The 18,887-nt window shown below is 40.7% G+C and overlaps 3 protein-coding genes across 3 annotated transcripts; all 3 read left to right on the top strand.

Annotated features, from left to right (window-relative positions):
• Window positions 1-1,120: 1,120 nt before the first annotated feature.
• Window positions 1,121-3,240, top strand: LOC127371928 (mucin-5AC-like). The gene is made up of 4 exons (XM_051415167.1): window positions 1,121-1,407; window positions 2,310-3,151; window positions 3,183-3,196; window positions 3,231-3,240. Exons 1-4 carry the CDS (start codon window positions 1,275-1,277, stop codon window positions 3,238-3,240), a joined length of 999 nt encoding a protein of 332 aa, XP_051271127.1. The 5' UTR covers window positions 1,121-1,274.
• Window positions 3,241-3,249: 9 nt separating this feature from the next.
• LOC127371927 (mucin-3A-like) lies at window positions 3,250-9,584 on the top strand. The gene is made up of 9 exons (XM_051415166.1): window positions 3,250-3,613; window positions 3,902-5,636; window positions 5,844-5,968; window positions 6,225-6,289; window positions 6,389-6,588; window positions 6,742-6,907; window positions 7,012-7,678; window positions 7,967-9,400; window positions 9,579-9,584. Exons 1-9 carry the CDS (start codon window positions 3,317-3,319, stop codon window positions 9,582-9,584), a joined length of 4,695 nt encoding a protein of 1,564 aa, XP_051271126.1. The 5' UTR covers window positions 3,250-3,316.
• A 5,562-nt stretch (window positions 9,585-15,146) lies between these two features.
• Window positions 15,147-17,610, top strand: LOC127371926 (mucin-5AC-like). The gene is made up of 2 exons (XM_051415165.1): window positions 15,147-16,835; window positions 17,605-17,610. The coding sequence occupies exons 1-2, from the start codon at window positions 15,219-15,221 to the stop codon at window positions 17,608-17,610; spliced, it is 1,623 nt and encodes a 540-aa protein (XP_051271125.1). The 5' UTR covers window positions 15,147-15,218.
• Window positions 17,611-18,887: the final 1,277 nt, after the last annotated feature.

Here is an 18,887-nt window from a genome sequence, read left to right as displayed (position 1 = left end):
CACAAGTGTGGTTTGTGTCAGTCAGGGAGTGATAAGAAGACTAATTTGAGCCAAGACACACTGAACAACACCCAGGTGACAAATGAAAGTGTTATTAACGTTGCTGGCTTTTCTTTAGGATTGTGGAATAAAATTAACTTTGATTCTTTAACATGTTGGCGTAGTGAGCATTCCCAAATTTAACTGTAATTACAAAGTGGCAGGGCAATGCAAAAAAAATGTGAAATTCTGTTACGAAATTATTTCAGTATTGCGTTTCATTGTGAACAGGAAATATATATATTTATTGCTGCGTGACATTTCAGAAATGATTTTCTAAAAAGCAAACAGAGGTGTGGAGAGCTTAACCCAAACCTCTTGTATCTTAAAGATCAAGAGGAATATTTGTGTTTAACCTTGTCAGAGCACATTGTTCCTGGTGCTATTGAGACTGTTGCTGTGATCATGTTTAACAGTCTATTTATAACATCTATTCAAATTGCTATATTGTCAATATGTTGCTCAATGTAACTCCCCCTAGGTTAGAGTCATGTGACCATCATCATGTGACCATCAAACATGAAAATATAGCAACTAATGAAATAAGTAAAGAGCATATATGTAGACATATATAATGTATATATAATTAACTTATAATATACATTCTTTATAATTAACTTATTCAAATAAAATGCACTCTTAGTGAGCATATTGGTTCATACACTGTGTGTGTGACCCTTAGCACATACTTTATGAAAAATGCCAGCAATTGCACAGTGCATATTAAATCTCACTGGTGGCATTGAAAATGAATAATAGCTAATGATGTTACATTGGGTAAGTCTTTTCTTTCTAGAATCACACCCACCCTCAGCTCACCCACTCACACCTTAGTCCTTGTCCACCTCAGCGTCATCATGATCTGGAACTTTGAAAACAGGCATGTGTAGGGTGTGAGTGTACTTTCAGGGAACTTAAAAAATTGCTGTAGCGCCATGGGGCAATACATTAAACAGTTTGCTTAGGGAGGGCACTATATCAGGAACAACTTCAGTTTACTAGTTGATCATTGATACATAGAGTAGATCTGACACTGACAGATAACTGTTTATATGACGAGAACTGCCAACAGGATCAAACTTAACTACAAATTCACCAAGAAGTACTAGGAGAGATATTGAAAATTGAAGAACATCTAAATTATTCTGTTTTATTGTACTGCATGTGTTCATGGAGTGAAAGACATTGCAGCAGTTGAAGTATTTCAGCATTACATCTTTTGGATGATTACCTGAATGCATGGAAAAATGAAAAAGTGGATTTATTTGGGTTTCTGTAATCGGAGGAGGCTTTCCACCCTTCTTCTGATCCTTACATTAGTGGTCATCGTGCTGATCGCAGTCTGCGTATTCTTTACACAAAAAGGAGGTAAGTCTTGGATTTGTGTTATTCTTATCAATTTACTGAAGAACTATTTTGAATGTAACCATTTTACCACACTTTTATAATATTTTCTTTATAATTAATATATATTGTTAGACTGTATATTGTCATTACATTTTATTCATTTTAGCATTGACAGTTTTTCAAGAATAACAACAATAAATGCAGATAGTACAAATAGAAAGACTCTGCTCCTCACTGTTAACTTGCACCCAAATCCTCAAACAATACAGGTAATTTGTACTAAACATGAGTTATTTTTGGAACATTAATGTTCAGAAACGTTTTGAATGTTACTTTAAATGGTCATTCATCTAATCCCCTATCTAGCAATGTTTTATTGGATGTATTTTAGGAAGCATATTCAAAAACTTTTTCAGTGAGTTAATTTTTTAACAACCTCAGATAATCTTAGGCTGAAAGGCTATATTTTTTTTGGGTGCAACTTAACTTCCATGAAAGCAATACAGTTCACATCAAAGGGAAATCACTGATACATACTGTGGACTGATTGGCATATTCCGTTAATAATTGAAGAAACTGCATAGTGTAAGATTAAAAACATTACACAGACATTAGATATGTGCCCGAGATAAGTAACATATGACCTATTGAACGCTGACAGAAAGGATTTTTATTTGAAGTGACCTTAGTTATTGTTATATAAAACTGAGTCAAAAAGCCAACTTCTGCACTGAAGATAAACAAAGTTAACACTGGCCAAACATGAACCAATAAGATTACATCATGATTATTTGCAGAAATAATTGATTATAATTTCTGGAATAGTTCTAAGGAAGCATGGTTAAAATAAAATTTTAAATAAAATGTTACCTTTGTTTTAACTTGAAAATTAAATTGTGATGAAATATTCTCTTTATTAACAGCTAATCAAAATGAAAAACAAGATCAACCTGACGAAACATGGAGGAAACCACAGACAGCAGACAACCATAAAGAAAAGAGTCTATCAAGCATAAACATGACAAATGAATCGTCAGACATTTTACAAATTAGGACAGCATTAAATGATACTGACCAGCAGTATATAACTGAATTACTAGATTTTCAGCAAATGAGCAGCACGTCTACTGAGTCTGATACAAATAGGACAACTTTGCCTTCAACAAAATCAGTCCCTACTGACTCTGAAGCCGTCCCTACTGACTTAACTCATATAACGAAATCAGAAAGCAGTATAGCTACAAGAATTCCTTCTGTAAAGACCAATTTCATCAAAGAAACTCAAGCACGAGAAAATACAAAATTACTAACAACTAAGAACACAACACCGCTTCCAGCAACAAGCAACGAAAAAACAACAAAGCGACAAACTATGTTGACTATAAAAGTAAAACCCACAGCAACAACTCAATTAAGAGTTTTGACCTCGACGCTCACCACAAATGGAGTTACAAGGCCTTCCAGCACTGATATTTCTGCAAAACCCATCACCTCATCCACAAATGAAGAGGTCTCCACAAATTCACAATCTACATTCGCTTCTCACTCCACTCAAGCATCTACTGAACACACAAGTTCAACTTCATTACTGAGTTCCAGCAACACTCAGCTTCCATCAACCAGCCAGGAAACCTCTGCAACGATGATGTCCTCATCCACAGAACCACAATCTACATTGTCACCCACAGAAATGACTGAATTAACAGCCTCAACCTCAACACTCACCACAAATGGAGTCACAAAACCTTCTAGCACTAATCATTCTGCTACAACCATCACCTCATCCACAAATTCAGAAGTCTCCACAAATGCACATTCTACATTGGCTACTCATTCCACTCAAGCATCTACTGAATACACAAGTTTATCTTCGATACTAAGTACCAGCAACACTCAGCCTCCATCAACCAGCCAGGAAACATCTGTAACAATGATGTCCTCATCCACAGAGCCACACTCTACATTCGCTACTCATTCCACTGAAACATCTACTGAAGACACAAGTTCAACTTCAATACTAAGTACAGGAAAAAATCAGCTTCCATCAACCAGCCAGGAAACCTCTGCAACAATGATGTCCTCATCCTCAGAGTCACAATCTACATTGGCACCCACAGAAATGACTGAATTAACAGCCTCGACCTCAACACTCACCACTATCAGAGTCACAAAACCTTCCAGCACTGATCATTCCGCAACAACCATCACCCCAGCCACGACTTCAGAGGTCTCCACAAATTCACAATCTACATTTGCTACTCATTCCACTCAAGAATCTATTGAACATACAAGTCCAACTTTAATGCTAAGTACCAGCAACACCCAGCCTCCATCAACCAGCCAGGAAACTTCTGCAACAATGATATCCTCATCCACAGAGCCACAATCTACATTGGCACCCACAGAAATGACTGAATTAACAGCCTCGACCTCAACACTCACCACAATTAAGGTCACAAAACCTTCCAGCACTGATCATTCCGCAAAAACCATCACCCCAGCCACGAATTCAGAGGTCTCCACAAATTCACAATCTGCATTCGCTACTCATTCCACCCAAGAAATTACGGAACACACAAGTTCATCTTCGATACTAAGTACCAGCAACAATCAGCCTCGATCAACCAGCCAGGAAACATCTGCAACAATGATTTCCTCATCCACAGAGCCACAATCTACTTTTGCACCCACAGAAATGACTGAATTGACAGCCTCGACCTCAACACTCACCACAATTGGAGTCACAAAACCTTCCAGCACTAATCATTCCGCAACAACCATCACCCCAGCCACGAATTCAGAAGTCTCCACAAATTCACAATCTACATTCGCTACTGATTCCACTCAAGAATCTACTAAACATACAAGTCCAACTTTAATGCTAAGTACCAGCAACTCTCAGCCTCAATCAACCAGCCAGGAAACATCTGCAACAATGATGTCCTCATCCACAGAGCCACAATCTACTTTTGCACCCACAGAAATGACTGAATTGACAGCCTCGAGCTCAGCACTCACCACAAATAGAGTTACAAGAGCTTCCAGCACTGATTATTCTGCAACAACCATCACCTCATCCACAAATTCAGAAGTCTCCACGAATTCACACTCTACATTGGCTACTCATTCCACCCAAGCATCTACTGAACACACAAGTTCATCTCCGATACAAAGTACCAGCAACACTCAGCCTCCATCAACCAGCCAGGAAATATCTGCAACAATGATGTCCTCATCCACAGAGTCACAATCTACATTGGCACCCACAGAAATGACTGAATTGACAGCCTCGACCTCAACACTCACCACAATTGGAGTCACAAAACCTTCCAGCACTAATCATTCCGCAACAACCATCACCCCAGCCACGAATTCAGAAGTCTCCACAAATTCACAATCTACATTCGCTACTGATTCCACTCAAGAATCTACTGAACATACAAGTCCAACTTTAATGCTAAGTACCAGCAACTCTCAGCCTCAATCAACCAGCCAGGAAACATTTACAACAATGATGTCCTCATCCACAGAGCGACAATCTACATTGGCACCCACAGAAATGACTGAATTAACAGCCCCTACGTCAACACTCACCACAAATGGAGTTTCACGACCTTCTAGCACAACATCCATCACTTCACCCACAAAGACTTCACAGTCTACATTCCCTACTCATTCCACTGAAACATCTCCTGAACAAAAAACTGAAACAACACTCGTAGGTACCAGACTGACTTCAAAGCACACAGCTCAGACTGTGAGATCAACAGTCAGTTCCACTATTATAACTAATGTGGTGATACCAACTTTTACTCCAACATCTACGTACACTCCAAACACAGATAGTGCCACTACAATCCATCCACCTTCCACAGTCTCCTCCAACGTGACACCTTTGACACAGTCTGCTTCAGCACCAACAAGTGAAGCAACAACAAATAAAAAATCAAGTAGAAGTCCACAAACATCTTCCCCAACCACACCAACTTCAAAGGCTTTGACATCAGCAGAAATCATTAGTACAAACACACTTACAACAGTCATTCATTCAACTTCTATCGCCCTTTCAAATACCACTGTCACTGTGACAACACCATCTACAACTCCTCAGTGTGGAATTAAGGATTGTCCTGGGTGTACTGGTACCTGTAAATTCAATGCAACACTTGGAAGATGTCACTGCAAATGTCCAACGTTTGTCCTTGGAGATGTCTGCGTTTTTGGAGAGAATATTACAACTGCTCAGATTGGTAAGGTTTTTCATCCCTAAATATAGTTTTTTTTTTCTATATTCTAGTACCTGAAAATATTGTTTATTGATACTTTTAGCAAAAAATTCTCTTTAAATTTGTTTTCTTTTGTCACTGATAATTCTTACTTTAGTTTTGAATTCAAAATGTTATTGCAATATATTTAATGTTATTTTAATATTTTATTTATTTATATATTTTTTGCAGATACTGGAGCAATACCAACTCGAAAAGTGAATTTTACTTTGAAAATCAACATCATTTTTAATGAGGCTTTCAATAATTTGAACTCACATCTATCACTAGAATTCATCAAAACATTAAAACCGCAGGTAGATTTTTTTTCTCACTGTTACATGACTTATTATCCAATAATCTATCTAATTTCAGTATTTACTCATGTATTATGTCTTATATCTTCTCATATCTTATAACATAATAATGAATCGACAGGCAAAATTAGCAATGATTTATATAATAAACAGGGATTTTTTTTTTAATTTTGATATCTATTTATTTATGTTAATATTCAACAATGTGGCTTTATTACCATAACTATGTTATAATAACACCGGTCTTGTGTTCCAGCTTGAAGTCCTGTGTAAAGAAGCAGATCCACAAAGCTATAAAACTCTAAAAGTCATCAAGTTATTGTAGGTTTCATTGAATTTGACTGACAAAATTATTTAAATACATTTCTAATTGAGTGCAAGTTGTTTTCTTATGCTTATCTTTATATTTTTCTGTTGTAGACCAGGGAGTGTTGTTGCAGAGACAGTGGCAGAGTACAACTATGCAAACAATGAAACTCAAATTCAGTTTGTCAACACTAAGCTTGATGGAGTGTTGACTGCTATCTTGAAGGACACAAGTAACCTCAGTAATATTTCCCAGGCCTTTAATGCAAGTGTGCAGTTAAATGGAATCACCTTCCCCCTACCTGAGATTACAAGTAAGTGCACTCCATGTCAGTTTTAAATGTGTCTATTTAAGTTTTTGTTTCTTTACACAGTCAGTGTTTCTTCATTTAATTTGTTAGAATTTCTATGTTTGTATCATGGTACTTGTACACAAAGACAAATACCTCACTTTTTTCATCAATCAGATATTAAAGACCTGCAGCCTTTTGTTAACTGCACTCAGTTTGCTAATTACACTGCTGAGATTAGTAATGGTCAATGGCAGTGTGTTGGACCTTGCGAAACAAACCCAGATTACTGTCATCAACATGGAGAATGCCACAATGACATTTACAAAGGGCCTATTTGTAGGTAAGCCAAAACATCTCTTTTTATTTTAATTGCAAAAAAAGTCTTATATTTTTGCTGATACTATTGATTTTATTAACATAATTCACCCTTATGGCTTCACCCAGGTGCTTTGAGTCTAGCCTGGATCAGTTTTATGGCCCACAATGTGACCAGCGTCTATCAACAAGCCCAGAAACACATACAACAATGATATCCTCATCCACAGTGCCACAATCTACATTGGCACCCACAGAGATGACTGAATTAACAGCCTCAAGCCCAACACTCACCACAAATGGAGTTACAAGAGCTTCCAGCACTGATCACTCTGCACCAACCATCACCTCATCCACGAATTCAGAAGTCTCCACAAATTCACACTCTACATTGGCTACTCATTCCACTCAAGCATCTACTGAACACACAAGTTCAACTTCGATACTAAGTACCAGCAACACTCAGCCTCCATCGACCAGCCAGGAAACATCTGCAACAATGATGTCCTTGTCCACAGAGCCACACTCTACATTTGCTACTCATTCCACTGAAACATCTACTGAAGACACAAGTTCAACTTCAATACTAAGTACAAGAAACACTCAGCTTCCATCAACCAGCCAGGAAACATCTGCAACAATGATGTCCTCATCCACAGAGTCACAATCTACATTGGCACCCACAGAAATGACTGAATTAACAGCCTCGACCTCAACACTCACCACAATTGGAGTCACAAAACCTTCCAGCACTGATCATTCCGCAACAACCATCACCCCAGCCACGAATACAGAGGTCTCCACAAATTCACAATCTACATTCGCTACTCATTCCACTCAAGAATCTACTGAACAGACAAGTCCAACTTTAATGCTAAGTACCAGCAACACTCAGCCTCCATCAACCAGCCAGGAAACATCTGCAACAATGATGTCCTCATCCACAGTGCCACAATCTACCTTGGCACCCACAGAAATGACTGGATTAACAGCCTCAACCTCAACACTCACCACAAATGGAGTCACAAAACCTTCCAGCACTTATCATTCCGCAACAACCATCACCCCAGCCATGAATTCAGAGGTCTCCACAAATTCACAATCTGCATTCGCTACTCATTCCACCCAAGAATCTACTGAACACACAAGTTCATCTTCGATACTAAGTTCCAGCAACACTCAGCTTCCATCAACCAGCCAGGAAACATCTGCAACAATGATGTCCTCATCCACAGAGCCACAGTCTTCTTTTGCACACACAGAAATGACTGAATTGACAGCCTCGACCTCAACATTCACCACAAATGTGGTTACAAGACCTTCAAGCACTGATCATTCCGCAACAACCATCACCTTGTCCACGAATACAGAGGTCTCCACAAATTCACAATCTACATTCGCTACTCATTACACTCAAGAATCTACTGAACATACAAGTCCAACTTTAATGCTAAGTACCAGCAACACTCAGCCTCCATCAATCAGCCAGGAAACATCTACAACAATGATGTCCTCATCCACAGAGCCACAATCTACACTGTCACCCACAGAAATGACTGAATTAACAGCCTCAAGCCCAACACTCACCACAAATGGAGTTACAAGAGCTTCCAGCACTGATCACTCTGCAACAACCATCACCTCATCCACGAAATCAGAAGTCTCCACATATTCACACTTTACATTGGCTACTCATTCCACTCAAGCATCTACTGAACACACAAGTTCATCTTCGATACTAAGTACCAGCAACACTCAGCCTCCATCAGCCAGCCAGGAAACATCTGCAACAATGATGTCCTTGTCCACAGAGCCACACTCTACATTCGCTACTCATTCCACTCAAGAATCTACTGAACATACAAGTCCAACTTTGATGCTAAGTACCAGCAACACTCAGCCTCCATCAACCAGCCAGGAAACATCTACAACAATGATGTCCTCATCCACAGAGCCACAATCTACACTGTCACCCACAGAAATGACTGAATTAACAGCCTCAAGCCCAACACTCACCACAAATGGAGTTACAAGAGCTTCCAGCACTTATCACTCTGCAACAACCATCACCTCATCCACGAAATCAGAAGTCTCCACAAATTCACACTCTACATTGGCTACTCATTCCACTCAAGCACCTACTGAACACACAAGTTCATCTTCGATACTAAGTACCAGCAACACTCAGCCTCCATCAGCCAGCCAGGAAACATCTGCAACAATGATGTCCTTGTCCACAGAGCCACACTCTACATTCGCTACTCATTCCACCCAAGAATCTACTGGACACACAAGTTCATCTTCGATACTAAGTACCAGTAACACTCAGCCTCCATCAACCAGCCAGGAAACATCTGCAACAATGATGTCCTCATCCACAGAGTCACAATCTACATTGGCAGCCACAGAAATGACTGAATTAACAGCCTCGACCTCAACACTCACGACAATTGGAGTCACAAAACCTTCCAGCACTGATCATTCCGCAACAACCATCACCCCAGCCAAGAATTCAGAGGTCTCCACAAATTCACAATCTGCATTCGCTACTCATTCCACCCAAAAATCTACTGACCACACAAGTTCATCTTCGATACTAAGTACCAGCAACAATCAGCCTCGATCAACCAGCCAGGAAACATCTGCAACAATGATGTCCTCATCCACAGAGACACACTCTACTTTTGCACCCACAGAAATGACTGAATTGACAGCCTCAACCTCAACACTCACCACAAATGTGGTTACAAGACCTTCAAGCACTGATCATTCCGCAACAACCATCACCTTGTCCACGAATACAGAGGTCTCCACAAATTCACAATCTACATTCGCTACTCATTCCACTCAAGAATCTACTGAACATACAAGTCCAACTTTAATGCTAAGTACCAGCAACACTCAGCCTCCATTAACCAGCCAGGAAACCTCTGCAACAATGATATCGTCATCCACAGTGCCACACTCTACATTCGCTACTCATTCCAGTCAAGCATCTACTGAACACACAAGTTCAACTTCAATACTAAGCACCAGAAACACTCAGCCTCCATCAACCAGCCAGGAAACATCTGCAACAATGATGTCCTCATCCACAGAGTCACAATCTACATTGGCACCAACAGAAATTCCTGAATTTACAGCCTCGAGCCCAACACTCACCACAAATGGAGTTACAAGAGCTTCCAGCACTTATCATTCTGCAACAACCATCACCTCATCCATAAATTCAGAAGTCTCCACAAATTCACACGCTACATTGGCTTCTCATTCCACTCAAGCATCTACTGAACACACAAGTTCATCTTCGATACTAAGTACCAGCAACACTCAGCCTCCATCAACCAGCCAGGAAACATCTGCAACAATGATGTCCTCATCCACAGAGTCACAATCTACATTGGCACCAACAGAAATTCCTGAATTTACAGCCTCGAGCCCAACACTCACCACAAATGGAGTTACAAGAGCTTCCAGCACTGATCATTCTGCAACAACCATCACCTCATCCATAAATTCAGAAGTCTCCACAAATTCACACTCTACATTGGCTTCTCATTCCACTCAAGCATCTACTGAACACACAAGTTCATCTTCGATACTAAGTACCAGCAACACTCAGCCTCCATCAACCAGCCAGGAAACATCTGCAACAATGATGTCCTCATCCACAGAGTCACAATCTACACTGGCACCCACAGAAATGACTGAATTGACAGCCTCGACCTCAACACTCACCGCAATTGGTGTCACAAAACCTTCCAGCACTGATCATTCTGCAACAACCATCACCTCATCCACGAATACAGAGGTCTCCACAAATTCACAATCTACATTCGCTACTCATTCCACTCAAGAATCTACTGAACATACAAGTCCAACTTTAATGCTAAGTACCAGCAACACTCAGCCTCCATCAACCAGCCAGGAAACTTCTGCAACAATGATATCCTCATCCACAGAGTCACAATCTACATTGGTATCCACAGAAATGACTGAATTAACAGCCCCTACATCAACACTCACCACAAATGGAGTTTCACGACCTTCCAGCACGCCATCCATCACTTCACCCACAAAGACTTCACAGTCTACATTCCCTACTCATTCCTCTAAAACATCTCCTGAACAAAAAACTGCAACAACACACGTAGGTACCAGACTGACTTCAAAGCACACAGCCCAGACTGTGAGATCAACTTTCAGTTCCACTATCATAACTAATGTGGTGATACCAACTTTTACTCCAACATCTACTGACAATCCAAACACAGATAGTGCCACTACAATCCATCCACCTGCCACAGTTTCCTCCAACGTGACACCTTTGACACAGTCTGCTTCTGCACCAACAAGTGAAGCAACAACAAATAAAAAATCAAGTAGCAGTCCACAAACATCTTTGCCAACTACACCAACTTCAAAGGCTTTGACATCAGCAGAAATCATTAGTACAAACACACTTACAACAGTCATTCATTCAACATCTGTCGCCCTTTCAAATACCACTGTCACTGTGACAACACCATCTACAACTCCTCAGTGTGGAGTTAAGGATTGTCCTGGGTGTACTGGTACCTGTAAATTCAACGCAACACTTGGAAGATGTCACTGCAAATGTCCAACGTTTGTCCTTGGAGATGTCTGCGTTTTTGGAGAGAATATTACCTCTGCTCAGATTGGTGAGGTTTTCCATCCCAAAATATAGGTTTTTTAAAAAATATATTCTAGTCCCTCAAAATATTTTTTATTGATACTTTTAGCTATAAATTCTCTTTAAATTTGTTTACCTTTGTCACTGATAATTCTTACTTTAATTTTGAATTCAAAATGTTATTGCAATATATTTAATGTTATTTTAATATTTTATTCATTCATATTTTTTGCAGATACTGGAACAATACCAACTCGAAAAGTGAATTTTACTTTAAAAATCAACATCACTTTTAATGAGGCTTTCAATAATTTGAACTCACATCTATCATTAGAATTCATCAAGACATTAAAACCACAGGTAGATTTTTTTTCTCACTGTTACATGACTTATTATCCAATAATCTATCTAATTTCAGTATTTACTCATGTATTATGTCTTATATCTTATCATATCTTATAACATAATAATGAATCGACAGGCAAAATAAGCAATGATTCATATAATAAACAGATCTTTTTTTAGAATTTAGTATCTGTTTATTTATGTTAATATTCAACAATGTGGCTTTATTACCATAAATATGTTATAATAACACCGGTCTTGTGTTCCAGCTTGAAGTCCTGTGTAAAGAAGCAGATCCACAAAGCTATAAAACTCTAAAAGTCATCAAGTTATTGTAGGTTTCTTTAAATTTGACTGACACAATTATTTAAATTGAGTTTTAATTAAGTGCAAGTTGCTTCTTATGCTTATTTTTCTATTTTTCTTTTGTAGACCAGGAAGTGTTGTTGCAGAGACAGTGGCAGAGTACAACTATGCCAACAATGAAACTCAAATCCAGTTTGTCAACACTCAGCTTGATGGATTGTTGACTGCTATCTTGAAGGACACAAGTAACCTCAATAATATTTCTCAGGTCTTTAATGCAAGTGTGCAGTTAAATGGAATCACCTTCCCGCTACCTGAGATTACAAGTAAGTGCACTCCATGTCAGTTTTAAATATGCCTATTTAACTTTTTGCTACTTTACACAGTGTTTCTTCATTTAATTTGTTAGAATTTCTATGTTTGTATCATAGTACTTGTACACAAAGACAAATACATCACTTTTTTCATCAATCAGATATCAAAGACCTGGAGCCTTTTGTTAACTGCACTCAGTTTGCTAATTACACTGCTGAGATTAGTAATGGTCAATGGCAGTGTCTTGGACCTTGCAAAAGAAACCCAAATTACTGTCATCAACATGGAGAATGCCACAATGACATTTACAAAGGGCCTATTTGTAGGTAAGCCAAAACATCTGTTTCTCTTTTAATTGCAAAAACCGTATTTTGTCATACTATTGCTTTTATTAACACAATTTACCCTTATGCCTTCACCCAGGTGCTTTGAGTCTAGCCTGGAGCAATTTTATGGCCCACAGTGTGACCAGCCTCTATCAACAAGCCCGGAAACATATACAACAATGATGTCCTCATCCACAGAGCCACGGTCTACATTGGCACCCACAAAAATGACCGAATCAACAGCCTCGATCTCAACACCCACCACAAATGGAGTTTCAAGACCTTCCAGCACTGATAATTCCGCAACAACCATCACCCCAGCCACAAATTCAGAAGTCTCCAAAAATTCACAATCTACATTTGCTACTCATTCTACTGAAGAATCTACTGAACACACAGGTTCAACTTCAATACCAACTACCAACAACATTCAGCCTCCATCAGCCAGTCAGGAAACATCTGCAACAATGATGTCCTCATCCACAGAGCCACAATCTACCTTGGCACCCACAGAAATTACTGAGTTAACAGCCTCAACCTCAACACTCACCACAAATGGAGTCACAAAACCTTCCAGCACTGATCATTCCGCACCAACCATCACCTCATCCACGAATACAGAGGTCCTCACAAATTCACAATCTGCATTCGCTACTCATTCCACCAAGAATCTACTGAACACACAAGTTCATCTTCAATACTAAGTACCAGCAACACTCAGCCTCCATCAACCAGCCAAGACACATCTGCAACAATGATGTCCTCATCCACAGAGACACAATCTTCGTTGGCACCCACAGAAATGACTGAATTAACAGCTTCAACCTCAACACTCACCACAAATGGATTTACAAGACCTTTTAGCACTGATAATTCTCCAACAACCATCACCTCATCCACAAATACAGAGGTCTCCACAAATTCACAGTCTACATTCGCTACTCATTCCACTCATGCATCTACTGAACACACAAGTTCATCTTCAATACCAATTGCCAACAACACTCAGCCTCCATCAACCAGCCAAGAAACATCTGCAACAATGATGTCCTCATCCAAGAGCCACAGTCTTCCAGCACTGATCCGCAACAACCATCAATTCATCCACTAATACAGAGATCTCCACAAATTCACAACCTACATTCGCTACTTCTTTCACAAGCATCTACTGAATTCACAAGATCAACTTCAATACCAAGTACCAACAACACTCAGCCTCCAACACCCAGCCAGGACACATCTACAACAATGATGTCCTCATCCACAGAGCCACAATCTTCTTTGGCACCCACAGAAATTACTGAATTAACAGCTTCAACATCAACACTCACCACAAATGGAGTCACAAAACCTTCCAGCACTGATCATTCCACACCAACCATCACCTCATCCTCGAATACAGAGGTCTCCCCAAATTCACACTCTACATTCGCTACTCATTCCACTGAAGAATCTACTGAACACACAAGTTCAACTTCAATACCAACTACCAACAACACTCAGCCTCCATCAGCCAGTCAGGAAACATCTGCAACAATGATGTCCTCATCCACAGAGCCACAATCTACCTTGGCACCCACAGAAATGACTGAATTTACAGCCTCGACCTCAACACTCACACAAATGGAGTCACAAAACCTTCAGCATGATCAATCTGCACGACCATCCCTACATCAACGAATACAGATGTCCCCACAAATTACAACATTCATTCGCTACTTCCTTCACTGAAGTATCTACTGAATTCACAAGTTCATCTTCAATACTAAGTACCAGCAACACTCAGCCTCCATCAACCAGCCAGGACACATCTGCAACAATGATATCCTCATCCACAGAGCCACAATCTACATTACCCACAGAAATACTGAATTTACAGCCTCGACCTCAACACTCACCACAAATGGAGTCACAAAACCTTCAAGCACTGATCATTCGCAACAACCATCACCTTGTCCACGAATACAGAGGTCTCCACAAATTCACAATCTACATTCGCTACTCATTACACTCAAGAATCTACTGAACACACAAGTTCATCTTCAATACCAACTACCAACAACATTCAGCCTCCATCAGCCAGTCAGGAAACATCTGCAACAATGATGTCCTCATCCACAGAGCCACAATCTACCTTGGCACCCACAGAAATTACTGAGTTAACAGCCTCAACCTCAACACTCACCACAAATGGAGTCACAAAACCTTCCAGCACTGATCATTCCGCACCAACCATCACCTCATCCACGAATACAGAGGTCCTCACAAATTCACAACCTACATTCGCTACTCATTCCACTGAAGCATCCACTGAACACACAAGTTCAACTTCAATACCAAGTACCAACAACACTCAGCCTCCATCAACCAGCCAGGAAACCTCTGCAACAATGGTGTCCTCATCCACAGAGCCACAATCTACATTGGCACCCACAGAAATTACTGACTCAAGAGCCTCAACCTCAACACTCAACACAAATGGAGTTACAAGACCTTTAGGCACTGATCATTCTGCAACAACCATCACCTCATCCACAAATACAGAGGTCTCCACAAATTCACAATCTACATTCGCTACTCATTCCACTCAAGCATCTAATGAACACACAAGTTCAACTTCAACACTAAGTTCCAACAACACTCAGCCTCCATCAACCAGCCAGGAAACATCTGCAACAATGATGTCCTCATCCACAGAGCCACACTCTGCATTTGCTACTCATTCCACTCAAGCATCTACTGAACCCAGAAGTTCAACTTCAATGCTAAGTTCCAGCAAATCTCAGCCGCCATCAACCAACCAACAAACAGCTGCAACAATGATGTCCTCATCCAAAGAGCCACACTCTACATTAGCTACTCATTCTACTAAACCATCTACTGAACACACAAGTTCAACTTCAATGCTAAGTACCAGCAACTCTCAGCCTCCATCACCCAGCCAGGAAACATCTGCAACAATGATGTCCTCATCCACAGAGCCACGCTCTACATTTGCTACTCATTCCACTCAAGCATCTACCGAACCCAGAAGTTCAACTTCAATGCTCAGTACCAGCAACTCTCAGCCTCCATCACCCAGCCAGGAAACATCTGCAACAATGATGTCCTCATCCACAGAGCCACGCTCTACATTTGCTACTCATTCCACTCAAGCATCTACCGAACCCAGAAGTTCAACTTCAATGCTAAGTACCAGCAACTCTCAGCCGCCATCAACCAGCCAAGAAACAGCTGCAACAATGATGTCCTCATCCAAAGAGCCACACTCTACATTCGCTACTCATTCTACTAAACCATCTAAGGAAAACACAAGTTCAACTTCAATACCAAGTACCAACAACACTCAGCCTCCAACACCCAGCCAGGACACATCTACAACAATGATGTCCTCATCCACAGAGCCACAATCTTCGTTGGCACCCACAGAAATTACTGAATTAACAGCTTCAACATCAACACACACCACAAATGGAGTCACAAAACCTTCCAGCACTGATCATTCCACACCAACCATCACCTCATCCTCGAATACAGACGTCTCCACAAATTCACACTCTACATTCGCTACTCATTCCACTGAAGAATCTACTGAACACACAAGTTCAACTTCAATACCAACTACCAACAACACTCAGCCTCCATCAGCCAGTCAGGAAACATCTGCAACAATGGTGTCCTCATCCACAGAGCCACAATCTACATTGGCACCCACAGAAATTACTGAATCAAGAGCCTCAACCTCAACACCCACCACAAATGGAGTTACAAGACCTTTAAGCACTGATCATTCGGCAACAACCATCACCTCATCCACAAATACAGAGGTCTCCACAAATTCACATTCTACATTCGCTACTCATTCCACTCAAGCATCTACTGAACACACAAGTTCAACTTCAATACCAATTACCAACAACACTCAGCCTCCATCAACCAGCCAAGAAACATCTGCAACAATGATGTCCTCATCCAACGAGCCACAGTCTTCCAGCACTGATCGTTTCGCAACAACCATTAACTCATCCACTAATACAGAGATCTCCACAAATTCACAACCTACATTCGCTACTTCTTTCACCGAAGAATCTACTGAATTCACAAGATCAACTTCAATACCAAGTACCAACAACACTCAGCCTCCAACACCCAGCCAGGACACATCTGCAACAATGATGTCCTCATCCACAGAGCCACAATCTACCTTGGCACCCACAGAAATTACTGAATTAACAGCTTCAACATCAACACTCACCACAAATGGAGTCACAAAACCTTCCAGCACTGATCATTCCACACCAACCATCACCTCATCCTCGAATACAGACGTCTCCACAAATTCACACTCTACATTCGCTACTCATTCCACTGAAGAATCTACTGAACACACAAGTTCAACTTTAATACCAACTACCAACAACACTCAGCCTCCATCAGCCAGTCAGGAAACATCTGCAACAATGGTGTCCTCATCCACAGAGCCACAATCTACATTGGCACCCACAGAAATTACTGAATCAAGAGCCTCAACCTCAACACTCACCACAAATGGAGTTACAAGACCTTTAAGCACTGATCATTCTGCAACAACCATCACCTCATCCACAAATTCACATTCTACATTCGTTACTCATTCCACTCAAGCATCTACTGAACACACAAGTTCAACTTCAATACCAAGTACCAACAGCACTCAGCCTCCATCGACCAGCCAGGAAACATCTGCAACAATGATGTCCTCATCCACAGAGACACAATCTTCGTTGGCACCCACAGAAATGACTGAATTAACAGCTTCAACCTCAACACTCACCACAAATGGATTTACAAGACCTTTTAGCACTGATAATTCTCCAACAACCATCACCTCATCCACAAATACAGAGGTCTCCACAAATTCACAGTCTACATTCGCTACTCATTCCACTCATGCATCTACTGAACACACAAGTTCAACTTCAATACCAAGTGCCAACAACACTCAGCCTCCATCAACCAGCCAAGAAACATCTGCAACAATGATGTCCTCATCCAACGAGCCACAGTCTTCCAGCACTGATCGTTCCGCAACAACCATCAATTCATCCACTAATACAGAGATCTCCACAAATTCACAACCTACATTCGCTACTTCTTTCACCGAAGCATCTACTGAATTCACAAGATCAACTTCAATACCAAGTACCAACAACACTCAGCCTCCAACACCCAGCCAGGACACATCTACAACAATGATGTCCTCATCCACAGAGCCACAATCTTCTTTGGCACCCACAGAAATTACTGAATTAACAGCTTCAACATCAACACTCACCACAAATGGAGTCACAAAACCTTCCAGCACTGATCATTCCACACCAACCATCACCTCATCCTCGAATACAGAGGTCTCCCCAAATTCACACTCTACATTCGCTACTCATTCCACTGAAGAATCTACTGAACACACAAGTTCAACTTCAATACCAACTACCAACAACACTCAGCCTCCATCAGCCAGTCAGGAAACATCTGCAACAATGATGTCCTCATCCACAGAGCCACAATCTACCTTGGCACCCACAGAAATGACTGAATTTACAGCCTCGACCTCAACAATCACCACAAATGGAGTCACAAAACTTTCCAGCACTGATCATTCCGCAACAACCATCACCCCAGCCACGAATTCAGAGGTCTCCACAAATTCACAATCTACATTCGCTACTCATTCCACTCAAGAATCTACTGAAAATACAAGTTCAACTTCAATACTAAGTACCAGCAACACTCAGCCTCCATCAACCAGCCAGGACACATCGGCAACAATGATGTCCTCATCCACAGAGCCACAATCTACATTGGCACCCACAGAAATGACTGAATTAACAGCCTCAACCTCAACACTCACCACAAATGGAGTCACAAAACCTTCCATCATGGATCATTCCTCACCGACCATCACCTCATCCACGAATACAGAGGTCTCCACAAATTCACAATCGTACATTCGCTACTCATTCCACTCAAGAATCTACTGAACACACAAATTCCACTTCAACACTGAGTACCAGCAACAC

The sequence above is a fragment of the Dicentrarchus labrax genome, unplaced genomic scaffold (genome assembly GCF_905237075.1).
Source record: "Dicentrarchus labrax unplaced genomic scaffold, dlabrax2021, whole genome shotgun sequence".
Classification (NCBI taxonomy): domain Eukaryota; kingdom Metazoa; phylum Chordata; class Actinopteri; family Moronidae; genus Dicentrarchus; species Dicentrarchus labrax.
This window is presented reverse-complemented; position numbering and strand designations above follow the sequence as displayed.